Here is an 18,212-nt window from a genome sequence, read left to right on the forward strand (position 1 = left end):
GGTAAGTTGACCCACCCCCTGTATCTTGGCAATCGTACCATTTTATTGTCATGTGACCATATATTTTAGAACCACCCATCATTTCTGCCAGACTGTGAAAAGGAGAAGCACATGGGAGGAGTGGAAGTCGCTTATTTACTTTGAAAACTGTTTTTGGCTTGTCAAAGTCAAATTTTAACATAACAGATGTAATGGCTGTTTCATCAAAGCAAATCTGTCCAGGTCTAAAACTATTTATGATGCATATTGGTGATTTAGCAGCGTATTAAACCATGCAAGTCATTTAGCTAAATATTATTCTGAACTGGTAAGCTAGCTAGCTTTTCCTAAAATGGCAGCTATGGGGCAAAGTGAGCCAATGCTGTGGGGTAAATTGAGCCAGCGTTTTAACTGAAGTTAAGTTAAATCTGAAGTATAAACTGGTGTCATTTCAATGTAATATTACGCAACTGGTTTAGTTTATTTTCGAGTTTATTTGATAGGAATAATGTACAAGTACACCAAATCCTTCTCTGATACGAACCAGAGGATGTTTAATCATATAAATCTTTCCACCTGCAGTCAAGAACATTTTGTCAAGAACCTTTTGACTAAAATGTTTTAGTTTCAGTGACATTTATTCATTGTTATTTAGTTTTTAATTAATTTTACTCAATAAACTCGTTTATGGGAAGGTTACATCTTTGGTGTTCAACATATTGTTTCAGAAATGCGGATAATAAAACATACTGAAATTTCAACTTCAAATAAATTAGTTAAATTAGTTTTTAAAATAGGTACATTATCTTTAAAATTTCACATGGGTTTGATTCAGATTCAGTTTACACCCACCTACTGACTCGGCTCAACTTACCCCTAACCTGGGGTAAATTGAGCCAGAGGAACACTTTTTTTTAAGAAGTCATATTTTTAGAGCCCTTTGTCATAGATGTATTCTGATCATTTAAAATGATAGGAAACATCCTGAAATTACTTTAAATACTATCATTGTACTTCTGCCTCATTTTCCCTTATCTTGAGGACCACAAATAAAAAGTGGCTCATCTTACCCCACTTGACAGACTGGCAGGAAATGATGCAAAACAGAAAACAAAGTCCAAACAGGGTGATATTGTTAATAATAGTTGCAACCTGCACTCTTAAATGTGCATTGAAAATGGCCAGCTGATAAACCCCCGGAAATGTGATCACGGGGCCCCCTCCCGGAAATTTGCTTACGGCCCCCAATAACCTAAACACGCCACTGCGCGTCAAGGCATCACTGGTACTCTGTGACTGGTATCAATATCAGATCTATTGCTGCACATTTGACAAAATGCTTTTCTTTTAATCGATCCAGTTGCAAATGTTAAACCATTGTGGGCGTTCGTGTGATTAAATGAACACAGACGACATTAAAGTTAAATGAAAAGCTGTGAACTGGCTAATGCTTTAATAATCCGAACACCCTCAGAGGAAAACGTCAATTCATTAAAGGATTAGTTCACTTTCAAATGAAAATTCCCTGATAATTTACTCACCCCCATGTCATCAAAGATGTTCATGTCTTTTAGTCATTTGATGAAAACATTCCAGGATTTTTCTCCTTACTTCAATGGACTCCAAACGGTTGAAGGTCAAAATAACAGTTTCAGTGAAGCTTCAAAGGGCTTTAAATGATACCAGACGAAGAATAAGAGTCTTATCTAGAGAAACCATCACTCATTTTCTAAAAAAATACAACTGTATATGCTTTATAAACAAAAATTATCACCTTGCACGTGCTTCCACTTTCCGTATTCTTCAAAAAGCTTACGCTTTATGTCCTACACCTTCCCTATTCAACTTACGGAATGAACACAGTGCCAGTTCTGTTTTTTTCCGTAAGAATAGAATAGGGAAGGCGTAGGACTTACAGCGTAAGTGTGCTTCTGCAGACCGCAGTCAGTTTTCAGCAGACGGTCAATTTTCGGCACGACACCGGTCACTAACATTCTTAAAGAGGAGACCTAGCTGTTGGATATCAGATGTTAAATATCCAAAGTTTGTCAGAGATGTAGTAACTTGGTGGTGTGTGTGTCTGATTAAAACACTGGAAAAAGTTCTAGTCCTTACAATCTTTAATTTATTGAGTTCAGGATGCTTAAGTCTTGAATTCTTTGAATGACCCAAAGCACATGGAAATACAGGGAGCAAATTCACATCACAGATGTTAAAAGAAGGGCCATGATTAACAGAATGGGGTGAACAAGATGGTCTTTAGTCACTACAAACCAACAAAAGTAAATCAGACTCATACAAACAATTCTTAAATAAACATTAACAATATATATTCAATCCAAGATAATTATTAAACCCAATCCAAATAATACAAATAAACAAATTCAAACCACACAATTGTCAAAAACAAACTTACCTAACACATCCTAAGGATTCATGGGGACTCAAAGGACATGGTTGGGTGTCCAATTCAAACACCCACACCTCACCAATGCAAAAAGAACAAAGAAAGGAAATGAGGTCTATTTATAGACCTTCATCATGGAATTGTGGGTAATGTAGTGCACCATATATGGTGTTGTAAATTACAAATTTGGCCAAATTTTTCAAATTTGGGAAATATAGTACAAAGAAAAATAAATGTGAAAAAAGGAAACAAATGGGTCAATTTACAACACTAGCACTGTATGTGAATTCTGTCACATCTTTAAGCGTATATCGCCACACCCTATCAACCTTCACTTTAGTACCTGTCACTGTCAGGTCTGATGATTGCAATGACTGATGTGCTCTTCTGATCCCAATAAAATAAGATGGACACTGTAATTTACCTGACCAAAGACTGACAACTCAAATTACAGACTCTTGTTCAGTAAAATGGCATATTCAGTAGGGCCAACCCAATGAAATGCTGCTTCACAGCCTGAACTACTATCAGCTTGTGTTATAGTCAGACTTTACAGTCAATAAAAAGAGAGGGAATTCAGTAAGGAAAATGAGTAAATGTATGAAGATGATCGAGCATGATTTGAGACACTTTACTGATTTAAAGCTGGGGTTAGGCTTCAGTATGACAGGGACATAAATGGTCAAAAATAAAACATAATACCGGTATTATGTTTTATAAGCTATTGTATGCCATTTATTTAGTTTGGTGTAATAGATTCCACTGTGGGTCATGCATGGAGAGAAAACATAAAACCTTTTGAAAAGTTTTATTAATGTGTGTTATGTGTGTTCCAATTATTTAATACATTCAGTATGCTTCAGTTAGTATATGTCAGCTTTCAGCTAATTTTCTTATCTTAAATGAAGGTAACAATAGCAAAATATAAGGAAACAGTGATTTTTTGCACTATATAACTATAGTGAAATGTATACAAATATATGCAATGACCATTTAAATTATAGCATGGATCAGGAGTTGAGGGTTGGGGTGATGTGTGGACAGTCTCTGTCAGAACACGATTTTGAACCCTGGGAACCAATCACTTAAGTAATCTGTCCCAAACATATCCAACACCTGCACCAACACCTGCACCAACAGCTGCACCTGCACAAACACCTGCAGCGAAAACTGGACCAACAGGCATAAGAATTAAAGCAGTAAGTCCACAAATAGCTGCTCCCAAAGCTACTTTATCTAATTTACCAAATGCAAAAGCTGAAAAAATGAACCTATGTTCATAGTTCTTTAAAAAATTCTCAAATTCACTGTTATTTCCAGTTAACTGTATTGCTTTTCCCTGGTCCCCTTCTCTCTGTTTTCCCTCCTCTTCCTCTTTCTGTTTCCTCTTTTCTTGCTCTTGTCTAAATTTCTGAGCATCCTCTAACATCTGATTACTGTAGTATCCACCATTCTGCTCTACCATAGTGTCAATCATCTTCAGCAGATCATTCACCTGCTTTCTGTTATTCTGATCTTTATTGTTGAAGATGTGAAATCTGCCTCCACATTTTTGAACTAGATGTCTTACTCTACTGTTCTGCGCAATGTTCTTCTCTATGGACTTTCCTTCTAGCAGATCTCCATGGGTGAAGAGAATAATGGAGTATTTTGACACCTCCTCTCCAAAAAATATTTCAATATGGTCAACAGTCTCCACCTCCTGATCAGTGAATCTTTGATTTGCAGGAAACACTATGAGAAAAGCATGAGGTCCAGGACTGGATAAATAAACACATCTCGCCATCTCTTTCATGAACTGCTCAGGTTTCATGTTTGTGTCAAAGAATCCAGGAGTATCAACTACAGTCAATGTCCTGCCTGAAACAGTGGTGTGTTTCTCTAAACATTCATGTGATACTGAACCCATGCCTGACTCAGATTCAAACTCTCTCTGTCCCAGTATTGTGTTTCCAGTTGCACTTTTCCCAACACCAGTTTTACCCATAAGAACAAGTCTTGTGAATGAGAGAACAGTCTTTTGATCATCATGAGTCTTTGCTCTGATGGCAGGAATCCTTCTCTGCAGCCTCCCTCCATCTGACGCTGAATAAAAGAGAAAACAGAGGTCAGTGAATGTTGTCCAAATCAATTTTGTGTGATTTAAAGCAGAGGTCTTAAATTAAATTAATATTCATACCCATGAAAACAGCCATTGTTTTCTATTTGCAAGGACTTTGCATTCGTCAGAGGAGAGTAAGAATGGATAGGTACATCTCCTCTAACTTTTATTCATAGAATAATGTTTATCCTCATTCTACACTTTTTTTATTGGTGGTTTGACCATTCTCTAGCAAAATAAATCAACTATTTTCATTGTGCTTTCATGAATTCCAAATTAACTGGACATCACACAACACTGACCATAAAAACCTCATTTATATAATGCAATGCAACATATGTCAATATACACTATCTAATGAAATGACAGATCAACTCATGTATAATTAAATACCGTGACATATCAATCAAACCACATTAGGTTTTGCACTTGAGCTGCCATTTACAACATTTGATGCCCACTATGTATGTGCACTGATCAGTGTTTATATGTGAATGTGCTTTGCTGACCTATTTGTATTATTATTTGTATAATAATAGTAATTATTATATTTAATTTTTTTATGTTGTACAGCACTTTGGTCAGCTTTGGTTATTGGAAGGTGCTATAGAAATAAAGTTTGATTTGATTTGAATAAAAGTCTAAATGAAATCTCTTTATCATATAAAGCGATTGTGTCTCTTCAGTAGGTTTAAATCGCTCCATTCATATGGATTACATTTACCATGTCTTTATGTACTTTTTGAGCATGAAAATCTTACTTGCATAAGATTTCTATGGATGGATAAAATGATGACAACGAAGATGAGAAATTATTTAGAAAAAAATCTTAATTTGTGCGCTCAAGATGAACAAAAGTCAAGCAGATTTGGAATGACTTGAGGATGAATACGATTACAGAATGATCATTTTTGGGTTCACTGGTACACAAATGCTGCCTGAATGTGAAATACCCATATCTCAAGTTGAGGAATGTAGAGGAATAGCTGCCAAAATGTCCTTGATGGCATTATTTGCATCACAGTCTTGTAACTTACTTATTACATATATTTGGGAAGTGTGTTCTCCTGCAGCTCTGCAGACAATCAGGACAAAACTGAGAGACTTACTAACAATATGATCCACACACACTACAAACACATTCAGTTGTAATAAGACTTACCCTTGAACCCCAGTGATCTCTGGATCATTTTTATAAGCAGGATTCTACATTGGTCACTTTTTATCTTGTTATTGAACACATGGTATCTCTGGTCGTATTTCTCAACAAGTTTCTTTAAGGGTTCAAACTCATTAAGGAATTCTTCTATTGTCATGTTTTCTTGCTCCAGTTCGTCTCCTTTGGTGAAGAGAATCCAGGTTTTCTCAAAGTGGTTTTCTCCCAACAGCTTCTCAATCTTCTCCACAGTTTCTTTCTCTTCTTGAGTGAAGCTTTCAGCTTTGATGACCAGCAGAAACACACAGGGACCAGATTCACATTTCTGGAAAACCTTTTCATTGATCATCTGCTGAATCTCATCTTCACTCATCTCTGGGTCACAGAATCCTGGAGTATCATAAACATTGATTTGCAGTCTATCGAGGGTTTCAGATTCAACAGCAACATCTCGTGTGACTAATTTTAAGCTTTTCTTTGATTTGAAAGCATCTCGTCCCAGTAATGTATTTCCTGATGAACTTTTCCCAGCTCCTTTTTTCCCCAGTAATACAAAGTTTAAACTTCGTTCCATTTTTGATGTGTGACCTGAAACGAAACAATAAAAATGTGATAAAAACAGTAGTAATAAAAAATGCATTTGCTATTTAAACAATGTGGCACAGGACGTGGAAACAATAACTGCGCCGGGCTGAAACTAGCAAAAAACACTTGTGTCGCGGTGCATTTAGGGTGCGGCTTTTGGGTGCATTTAAAGATGGCCATTTTCTTAATGATCCTGTTATGGCTATCCAAATGGCAAAGTTCAACAGTTTTTGATAATTATAGACCTAAAAAATCTAGAGAATTGTCCTGCAGTGGTTTTGAGTGAAATACCTAGGACCTTATAGCAAAGTTATAGAGAATGAGGAGATTCAACATATGCTATGAATATTGTTTATGTGTGATACGTAGCGCCACCCGGTGGCTGATTTCTTTCACACTTCACACAGACTGCTAGAGTCAAGAGTCAAACACTGTTTCGTTTTGATTGGCCTCCGTTAATCTGGTCTAACAGGCCAATGGCAGCCATGTTTTTGAGAGACTTGAAGGACCTCAGAGACATTCATGGCACCTTCGACCAAGACATTAAATGCCAATTTCAATCGGACTAACGGATTGCATAGTTATTAGCCATTTTTATGTTTTTATAGCAACACCAAGTGGACAATCGCTTTACTATCATGGCAACTTGGCAAGAACAGCGCATGCCAATTTTCAAATCAATTCACGAGTTCACACTTACAAATAAGTCAGATAAATTAATTGGTAAACGTATTTGGCATGCTGTCCGGGGAGAGGGCTCCGAGCTCGGTAATTGGCCCGTAGATGTAACTGTTGTGTAGATGTAGTGGTTTTCATGTTTTTTTTCTATTACAGTGCCACCAAGTGGCCAAACGCTAAATTTTTTTTTGCTGTGACCTCGGACTGAGCTTGTACACACATGTACCATGTTTGATGAAAATATCTCATTGCAATCAAGAGATATAACCATTTTAGTAAAAACTTCAAATGTTTTGGAGTTCTGTTGTGAACCTGAATCACCAATCGAAATTCTTTTGATAACTTTTTGCCATGAAGGTTTCTAGATGATGCATGTCAAGTTTTGAACAGATTGCACAAATGGCCTATGAGGAGTTCGAAAAAGTAAATTTTTCAAATAATTGCAAATGTTTATTGAACAATTTGATTGACAGCAGTGGTTCTTGAGGCAAAGTTGTTCAGAATGAGGAGATTCAACATATGAAATTAATATTGTGATATATAGGGTCTAAAACACGACTGCGCCACGCAGTGGCCGTTTTCTTTTAAGATTCACACAGACCCCAGTCAAACAGGCCCACTGACTTTCACTCCCATCAGCCTCCATTAACCTGGTCTAAGAGGTGCTCAAGGTTTATACATGAATGTCATCATAAATCATCAAGGCAACTGGACAAAGAAAGTACATGCCAATTTTCAAGTCAATTGGACTTACAGTTTTGTAGTTATAGCTGGGTTTTTTTGTATCATAGCACCACCAAATTTTTTGTATGACCACAGAATGAACTTGTACATGATGATGACAAGTTTGGTAAAAATCCAATTTCGTTCAAGAGATATAACCATTTAAGATTGTTCGTCTTGAGCCAAGGATTCCAATGATATAAGACACTTGGCTGTGTCCGAAAACTGGAAAATGCTGCCTTCTGAGGACACATTTCAAGGTAGTAAAGCCCCGGGTATAACTTCACTTTCCGCGCCCGGACGCGTCACGCGCGCAGTCACGTCCGCGCGTCTTTCAAAGTATACTACACCACGAATGCGCGTGGATGACCGCGTTCGTCACATGCGCAGTACAATTTTTTTCTATGCTCTACCAGACATCGGAGAGCAGCACTGTGTCGTGTCATCAACGTGACATTCACTGGCATGATCGGAGAAGAAAAGAAGTGCATCCTTTCCCATATTTTACTTATCCCCCTCCATGAATTTGCCGCCCTAAACACGTCTTTGTACTCTTTCAAACATGAATTGTACAAATGTGGATAATTTCTAATCTCTTCGCACAAACGCTGGTCAAGTTCGCTGTCCATTGTCCTGTTTTTCTCTTTTCAAGCGTGTTTTTAAAACGGTCTCACACTCTTCTTTGACGGCTGAACACTGTGCTCAATACTGTGCGTATTGCCACCTAGTGGACTCTTCTATACTGCTTGCGCATGCGCTGTTGCACGCGGACTGTCCGCGCGGTCTCGAAATTTGGCCTGCACGCGGCCAGGATGTGCGGCCAGCCGCGAGCCCTCCGCGTGACGAAAATTACGTCATGCGGACGGTGCACGAACGCGGACGGCCGAAGTATCCCGGGGCTTTAGGCATCAAGGCACGTCCGAATCCAATGTTAGCTTCACTTGCTGTCTCATGAGTTCATCTGATCAATTTTTGAAGGAAGCATAGATGTATCCTTAGCTGCCTTTGATATCCCAGAATCCCGTGCTTTCCATTCTGTGAGTTGAGCTAGAAAAAGATGGCGTCCGAAAGTTGCGTTTGCTGCTCAGTTTGTGTATAAATGTACGATTTTGACCAACATATGTCAATTTTGATATCATTTCTATCGAGAAATTACTACTGAGACCTGAGACCTTAAATTGAGACCTACCACCTGGCCAGGTTTTAAGTCTCTAGATCTTATGGTTTGGTTTGCATGGTTTACAACGGAATAATAATAATAAAAATCCTAACAATTACAAATACGATTACAGTGTCAAGCAGCATAAATTTAGAAGCTGACAAAGCATTTGTCCTTCGTGTCAGTATGTCATAAATAGAACGAGACATCAGTTTACTGTCGGAGATTTGTTGCTCGTGTCGCACCGCATCCAGTGTAGACAACATCACGGATTATAATGGGTTCTGTTGTCTTTTGTCGCATCGCACCACGCCACTTGCGTCCGATGTAACAGACACGCGAGCGTGCTCACGATAAAGTGCCAGGTACGTTCTCTGCAAGGCTCTCTAACCAGTTCTAACCATAAATATTGTTATTTATTTTATAAAATACTGTTTGTTTGCGAGAGGTTCGCATGTGGATTTTCTTGGATCTCGGAGATAGGTATGAGTTTATTTGAATTCTTTAAAGTGTTTTAATATGTGGTGTTTGTTTTTAGGAAGAATAAGGTGTTTTAATGCATGTATTTCAGCTCTATGGAGCCCATTGGTTCTTTGACATAGGTAGGAAGTTGTTTGAAGCACTAAAACATTTTAATAGGTTGTGTTTGTCTTGATATAAATAATAAAGGTATTTTAATGTGTGTGTTTCAGCTCTACGGAGCCCATTTGTTGCTTTTGTTGTGTTTGAGTTTCAGTTTATTTTTTTGGTTTGAATGCTTTGGTTTGGGTATATTGTCTAGTCCGCCCAGGTATTTACATTGGTAATTGGGCTGAAAGATGTGGTTATGGCCCTTTGGGCGGACTAGTTTCCATTTTGTTTTCTTTTCTTTGTAATTTGTTTGTTTCCCCCTATTGTTTATATATACTTTACAAGGACACTATATGTTTAGTGTTTAAGCAGAGTTGAGCTATTTTTGCATGTAATTTACTTTTGATGAATTGTGTGAATCACAAGGTTTCTTTTTATGAATTTATTTCTGTTTATTTCTATTATTTTTGTGTGATTTTTGTTTATTCTTGTGTGGTTTGATGCTCAACTCTGGTTACCTCATATATAGGCTGTCCTGTATAATAACTTTTTAAAGCCATAAATAAATCTATTTAATCTATCTATTTTATTTTAATCTATCTAATCTATTTTAAATTTATTTAAAACGAACCTGAGTTGTGTTGATGTTTATTTAAAGGCGGACCTTGTTACAATATCTACATACTGGTTTAAATAAATGTTCTAATAACATACTGAATTTATCACTTAAGGATGCGTATAATCTTTAGGAACATTGACGTTTCTCTGTTCTTGCACCTATGGAAGCAAATTAATGACAACATTTTTGAAATTCGTCTGAAAATTCAACATTCCGCATCTGGGAACTGCAGGAAAAGCTGTAGAGAGATACATTATCTGGATGGATGGATGTGGATTGAGGCACTTTCTTCAGCTCATACTCGTTGATCCCGTTCACTGCCATTATAAAGCTCAGATGCGTCAGTATATTTATTAATATTTTTCCAATTATGTTCATCAGAAAGAAGAAAGTCAGAAAACAAACCGCGTGCTACACAGAACAACACGAGCGCCTGGCGTAATTTGTCATTTAAAATTATACAAAAATACAAGCAAAATTTACATGCAGTCATTTGAAGTGTGAGAGTAACAGTGGAGTTAGATTAGACATTTATCAGCCTTTCCACATTGAATTTTGGGGCATTTAATGAAAATGCAATCGCACGTGTCTTAACTGTGAGTCTAAATGCAGTAAAGAAAATTAACATTTAAATGATCATTTTGCTAGTTTTTATTTTAACATGTTTAACAAACATATCTAACCATTTTTGTAATAAATTTTAATTTTGCAATTTTTAAAACGTTAAAATATATGTTTAAATCATTATGTTAAAACTATGTTAAAATAATTATATGTTACATACTATAAATGTAAATTATAATATTCAATGATAATTTTGCTCTAAACGTTGCACATATGGTATGGAAAATGTAAATTTAAATACAGAAATGCATTGCCATTTTGCATATTAGATTTCAAATTGAATATACCCATACACTTCCATATGAATTATTAAAATATAAAATACATAAAATCAATTACATTTTAACAGAAAATAGTTGGTCAAAGTGATAAAATTGATCAAATTAAAAACTCAAACCTGCTTGTTGATCTCTCACTCTGCGCATTTTCTGTCCACCTCCAGAGGTCCAAATAGCAAATAAAAGATCTCTGCTGGTATTTTTATAGACATATTTGGAGTACCCTGAAACCACATGATAACATTAGGGCTTTCCTTGATATCACATGACAAAGCAGAATGTGAAAGTATTTCCCTGCATCCACCATATCTGCTCTAAATAATATTTGAATATTACGAATGTCACATACTATAGGATGGATAGTATGCACATTGAGACGAGAGTTTTGTATTCTTAATCAAATATTAAGTTAGTTAACCACTTTATTAATCCCACAAGGGGCAGTTACAATAGGGCATGGGCAGCACATCACAAACATCATTCCCAGATAAATGCCTCATTCGTTCAATAAGCACAATAAAACACAAAAACAAAACAAAACAAAAAACAGACAATTTCTGCATAATTACAAATTGCAACAATAGAACATGCTTCATAATAAAATTAATCTACTTGTAAATAAAATTAAAATTACAGATACGAATGGCTTCTAGTACAAAGGTAAACTTATAACAATTAGTCAAACACTTAATAGTACTTCTAAGCCATCTACCAGAAGGTTTGTGCTTCTTTGTGTTTACTTATACTTTTATAATGGCTGTTATTGTTCATTTAAATATTTATTACTCTACAGGTGAGTAATGTGTTTTATTGAACAGATAAATTGTCATAGCTCTCTAACAGAGTTTACTGTAAAGCATTATCTATTGTGAAGGCTCATTTCATTATGGTTGTAGTGCTGTGCTGGAATTTATTTTCAATGAAGTATGCAAAATGCATGCAGTTAACCGCAAAATTTACAGTGTTTTTTTCCTCTTTGTCGCCATCTCTGTTTGAAAACTGTAATTGCAGTTATTTGCAGAATTTTCATCTTTATGTGGGTTGTGCATTGGTGCAACGACTCAGCTCAGGTGTGGATACTGTACTTCAGAATCACAGATTCTATGTCTTGGAAGTATGAGTAAAATAAGAATTTTCATCAGAAAATATCATCTGAACAAGTAAGAAACATGACTGCCACTTTTGTTCTGATTAACCAAGAAAAACAAAGCATTACAATAAATCGCGCTACCAATGGTGATTAAATCTAACGATCGCTTGGCTCATATCACATCAAACGTGCAAATTATTATTACTTTGTTCTCAAAACATTAACAACATCAGCATTGCGTGACTACATGTATTTAGTGTGTATTAGCGTTACCTGTAGATTTCAGTTTCTGTACAGTCTAATCACTTTGTCATACCATACAATCCGCTATCAAAATGATGTTTAATTATTCCAGCTGCTGTGAGAAAACTATACCAGCAGCATCCTCACATGATATAGCCTACTAGCTGGGACTCGTTCTTTATGTAAACAGACGTGACGTAATGATGCAAAGATGAACGGTGGCATGCTGGAATTTCCCGCGGAAACCCACACTCGAATTATAAAACATTATTACAAGCTTACCGTTGTGAATCGGGCTAAGGTAAGGAGATAGTTTTGAACATTGACTGGTTATGTAATTGCTCAATAATTGATTTTGGATCATTTTTAACCCAAAAAACTTACGGACTGCAGCTTTAAATGGACTGATTCTGACTTCTGAGCTTCTGTGTTTCGGTGGGTGTCGCATGTGTTAGTTTGAGTGAAACACTAGAGGGCAGAAGAATCAGTCAAATCATCCCATCTATGAGCTGATGAGCCACACATATAAATGCAAATGTCCTGCGTGTTTAATTCTGGATAAAATGAATGGAGAAACAGGCTTCTTGCTGAACTCTTTAATGGGGCTCCTCTGGCACAGTTTCAACACTAATTTGTGGTTAATTTAGCTGTTTCTCTCAGCAATCTAATGAAGTGTTCTCATCTTCTTTACACATCATGTGCATCTGGACCACCGTCTGAGCGAGCAGAATGATGCTGTCAGCAGCACTGGACCTTCATTCACAAACAGCAGCTCTTTATAGACAGAGAAACAACTGCATAGGTGAATATGACCTGGAATGAAACCGATCTAGAAACGAATTTAAACAAGTTATAAATAATAATATAAAAAAATATAAAAAAAGTTTATCACAATGTTCGACTATTGCCTTCAGAAACAAAGTACACTTCAGCATACTTTTAAAAAGAGTATACTTGTATGTTAAAAGAAGATACTTCTTGCAAAGTTCTTCTGTTGTCTATAAAATATGGTAGTGTACTGACAAGCATTTATTGTAAACTACTATACTTTAATGTATTTTTTTATGTATTTAAATATGTTTGTAATTACTTGCAATTTAGTACATTTAAAATATATTAAATTTAAACATACCACCCAAATTCCGGAAATGTTGGGACATTTTTTAAATTTGAACAAAATGAAAACTATAGGACTTTAAAATCACATGAGCCAATATTATATTCACAATAGAACATAGATAACATTACAAATGTTTAAATTTTATGCACAAAATGAGCTCATTTCAAATTTGATGCCTGCTACAGGTCTCAAAATAGTTGGGACGGGAGCATGTTTACCGTGGTGTATCATCTCCTCTTCTTTTCAAAACAGTTTGAAGACGTCTGGGCATCGGGGTTATGAGTTTCTAAAGTTTTGGTGTTGGAATTTGGTCCCATTCTTGCCTGATATAGGTTTCCAGCTGCTGAAGAGTTCATGGTCGTCTCTGACCACAAACAGCCATGCTGTTGTAATAGCTGCAGTATGTGGTTTTGCATTGTCCTGCTGAAATACACAAGGCCTTCCCTGAAATAGACGTCGTCTGAAAACCTTTATATACCTTTCAGCATTCATAGTGCCTTCCAAAACATGCAAGCTGCCCATACTGTATGCACTTATGCACCCCCATACCATCAGAGATGCTGGCTTTTGAACTGAACGCTGATGACACGCTGGAAGGTCTCCCTCCTCTTTAGCCCGGAGGACACGGTGTCCGTGATTTCCAATAAGAATGTAAAATTTGGACTCATCTGACCACAGAACACTTTTCCACTTTGAAACAGTCCATTTTAAATGAGGCTTGGCCCACAGGACACGACGGCGCTTCTGGACCATGTTCGCATATGGCTTCCTTTTTGCATGATAGAGCTTTGGTTGGCATCTGCAGATGGCACGGCGGATTGTGTTTACCGACAGTGGTTTAGTTGGCATCTGCAGATGGCACGCCGGGTTGCGTTTACCGACAGTGGTTTCTGGAAGTATTCCTGGGCCCATTTAGTAATGTCATTGACATAATCATGCTGATGAGTGATGCAGTGTCGTCTGAGGGCCTGAAGACCACAGGCATCCAATAAAGGTCTTCAGCCTTGTCCCTTACGCACAGAGATTTCTCCAGTTTCTCTGAATCTTTTGATGATGTTATGCACTGTAGATGATGAGATTGGCAAAGCCTTTGCAATTTGACGTTGGGGAAAATTGTTTTCCACGATCTTTTTATGCAGTCTTTCACAGATTGGAGAGCCTCTGCCCATCTTTACATCTGAGAGACTGCCTCTCTAAGACATCCCTTTTATAGCTAATCATGTTACAGACCTGATATCAATATGATGTTCTCCTAGCTGAATCTTTTCAAAAGTTCTTGCTTTTTCAGCCATTTGTTGCCCCTGTGCTAACTATTTTGAGACCTGTAGCAGGCATCAAATTTGAAATGAGCTCATTTAGTGGAAAAAAGTATAAAATTTTTCAGTTTAAACATTTGTTATGTTATCTATGTTCTATTGTGAATAAAATATTCTCTCATGTGCTCTGAAAGTCTTTTAGTTTTCATTTTATTCAAATTTAAAAAAATGTCCCAACATCATGGAATTCGGGTTGTAACATCAAATAACACTAGGCTTACAGTTAAAATTATAATCAAGTAGCCTATTTAGGCTACATGTGCTTTAGTAGGGTAGTCAAGTAGACAAGTGGTCAACTGCAAAGAATGCAAGTGTGGGTATTTTCACCATGTTGAAAGTGTGCTCTCTTTAAGTGCGCTTAAGTGGACATTTTTATTCCGTAAATGTTATATTATCTGCAAGTACACAACAAGTGCACATTAAATACAGTTAAGGTCACTTCTTTCTTCAGAAGGATTCAGCTGGTTTTATTTTTATATTTTATAAACCACTGCCTCTTTCATATGTGCTAAAGTTGATTCGGTTAAACTGACGGTTGGTAACTGACCATAAACCAACAGACTTCCTCAATGAGTCAGATGTTTTACATGCAATTTCATACTGTTGCACAGTTAGTCTCTATTGTATTCTATTCTATCGGCCACTTTACTAAAACAACATGAGTAGTGACGTCACACGTCTCCACCCATAACGCAGACGGCAGGAGAGATTAGAGCGCGTGAAGCATGTGCGTGGTGCTGATACACTAATCTACAAGAGACAAGCGAGAAACTTCATCTGCTTCAGCAGAAACATCGTCTCTATCACCACAGGAGGAAAGAGGCTGGTGTACATGAAGCACAGCAGAAAATGAAATCCACATGGCGTATATATAAAACATATATATTTACTGTTCATTCACTCCCCCCTACATTTCTGGTACTGAGACTCGAACCCACGACCTTTGAGTTACAAGTTTGACTCAAGAAGTCGTGTTGAAGATGAAGACAGACACAGTTTGTGATTAGTTAGTTCATGAATGATGTTGTTAATGTGATTTTCTTCACCAGTGTGAACTTGAGGAGAAAGACTTCTTGCACTAAAAGTCAACAAAACTGATTCAAACACCTGGACACTTCAAACATCATTAGTGAATTTGAGCAATGGAGACTCACAGACACGTGATCTGAGAATCTGAGGCCGCTGTTCATGTATCAGATGAACTAACAGAACGAGATCAACAAAAAGTGGCTCATTTATTTATAGTTGAAGTACAAATATGTACAGTACAGATACAGTTCAGAAGTTCATTTTCTGACAAATACAAAGGCAACTGATCCCTTGAATATTGCATGTGTCATTACAGTACTTTGATCGGTATCACAGAAAATAATGATTTAAAACATTCATGCACACAAAGAAAACCAGACAGGAACAAAAATGCCTGGTTGAAACAGTAATTTTTTGAAAATCCTGATCAAGTTCATTCTTCTGTGTTTTGAGTGAGCGTGTTTTAAAGATGTGTTTTCTATGGAAGCTTGTTTCTGCCACTAAAAAAAAAAAAAGGTAATTGATTTTTCCCCCTCAGAATTGAGATTTAAACTCGCAATTGCAGTGTCATAAAGTCAGAATTACTAGATAGTCGCAATTCTGACTTTCTATCTCGTAATTCTGACTTTGACACAATTCTGACTTTATAACTCGCAATTCTGACTTTATGACTCGCAATTCTGACTTTATGACTCGCAATTCTGATTTTATAACGCAATTCTGACTTTATAATGCAATTCTGACTTTATAACTCACAATTCTGACTTTATATCTCGTAATTCTGACTTTATAACTCGCAATTCTGACTTTATGACTCGCAATTCTGACTTTATATCTCGTAATTCTGACTTTATAACTCGCAATTCTGACTTTATGACTCGCAATTCTGACTTTATGACTCGCAATTCTGACTTTATAATGCAATTCTGACTTTATAACTCGCAATTCTGACTTTCTATCTCGCAATTCTGACTTTGACACAATTCTGACTTTATATCTCGTAATTCTGACTTTATAACTCGCAAGTCTGACTTTATGACTCGCAATTCTGACTTTATAACGCAATTCTGACTTTATAACTCGCAAGTCTGACTTTATGACTCGCAATTCTGACTTTATAACGCAATTCTGACTTTATAACTAGCAATTCTGACTTTATATCTCGCAATTCTGACTTTCTATCTCGTAATTCTGACTTTGACACAATTCTGACTTTATATCTCGCAATTCTGACTTTATAACTCGCAATTCTGACTTTATGACTAGCAATTCTGACTTTATATCTCGCAATTCTGACTTTGACACAATTCTGACTTTATATCTCGTAATTCTGACTTTATAACTCGCAAGTCTGACTTTATGACTCGCAATTCTGACTTTATGACTCGCAATTCTGACTTTATAACTCGCAATTCTGACTTTATAACTCGCAATTCTGACTTTATGACTCGCAATTCTGACTTTATATCTCGTAATTCTGACTTTATAATACGCAATTCTGACTTTATATCTCGCAATTCTGACTTTATGACTCGCAATTCTGACTTTATAACTCGCAATTCTGACTTTATGACTCGTAATTCTGACTTTATAACTCGCAATTCTGACTTTATAACTCGCAATTCTGACTTTATAACTCGCAATTCTGACTTTATGACTCGCAATTCTGACTTTATATCTCGTAATTCTGACTTTATAATACGCAATTCTGACTTTATATCTCGCAATTCTGACTTTATGACTCGCAATTCTGACTTTATAACTCGCAATTCTGACTTTATGACTCGCAATTCTGACTTTCTATCTCGTAATTCTGACTTTATAACTCGCAATTCTGACTTTATAACTCGCAATTCTGACTTTATAACTCGCAATTCTGACTTTATGACTCGCAATTCTGACTTTATAACTCGCAATTCTGACTTTATGACTCGTAATTCTGACTTTATAACTTGCAATTCTGACTTTATAACTCGCAATTCTGACTTTATGACTCGCAATTCTGACTTTATATCTTGCAATTCTGACTTTATATCTCGCAATTCTGACTTTATGACTCGCAATTCTGACTTTATAACGCAATTCTGACTTTATAACTTGCAATTCTGACTTTATAATTCGCAATTCTGACTTTATATCTCGCAATTCTGAATTTATATCTCGCAAGTCTGACTTTATAATTCTCAATTCTGACTTTATAACTCGCAAGAGTTTTGTCTGGGTTGAGTTTTGGTCATCTGTGCAAAGTGTGAAAAGTATGGAAGCTTGTTGGAAGCCACGAAATAAAAAATTAAAAAGGTAATTGTGACTTTATCTCACAGTTCTTACTTTTTTTGTCTCAGAATTGCGAGATACAAACTCACAATTGCAAGTTATAAAGTCAGAATTGCGAGACATAAAGTCAGACTTGCGAGTTATAAAGTCAGAATTTCGTGATATAAAGTCAGACTTGCGAGACAAAGTCAGAATTGTAATTCTGACTTCATAACACGCAATTCTGACTTTATAACTTGCAATTGTGAGTTTGTATCTCGC

General features: G+C 36.4%; 1 protein-coding gene across 1 annotated transcript; it reads right to left on the reverse strand.

Moving 5' to 3' along the window:
- Positions 1-2,084: 2,084 nt before the first annotated feature.
- LOC125267863 (GTPase IMAP family member 8-like) lies at positions 2,085-11,144 on the reverse strand. The gene is made up of 3 exons (XM_048189892.1): positions 10,999-11,144; positions 5,650-6,231; positions 2,085-4,471 (listed from the first exon to the last, which is right to left on the reverse strand). Exons 1-3 carry the CDS (start codon positions 11,024-11,026, stop codon positions 3,468-3,470), a joined length of 1,614 nt encoding a protein of 537 aa, XP_048045849.1. The 5' UTR covers positions 11,027-11,144; the 3' UTR covers positions 2,085-3,467.
- Positions 11,145-18,212: the final 7,068 nt, after the last annotated feature.

This window comes from Megalobrama amblycephala, linkage group LG4 (assembly GCF_018812025.1).
Source record: "Megalobrama amblycephala isolate DHTTF-2021 linkage group LG4, ASM1881202v1, whole genome shotgun sequence".
NCBI lineage: Eukaryota > Metazoa > Chordata > Actinopteri > Cypriniformes > Xenocyprididae > Megalobrama > Megalobrama amblycephala.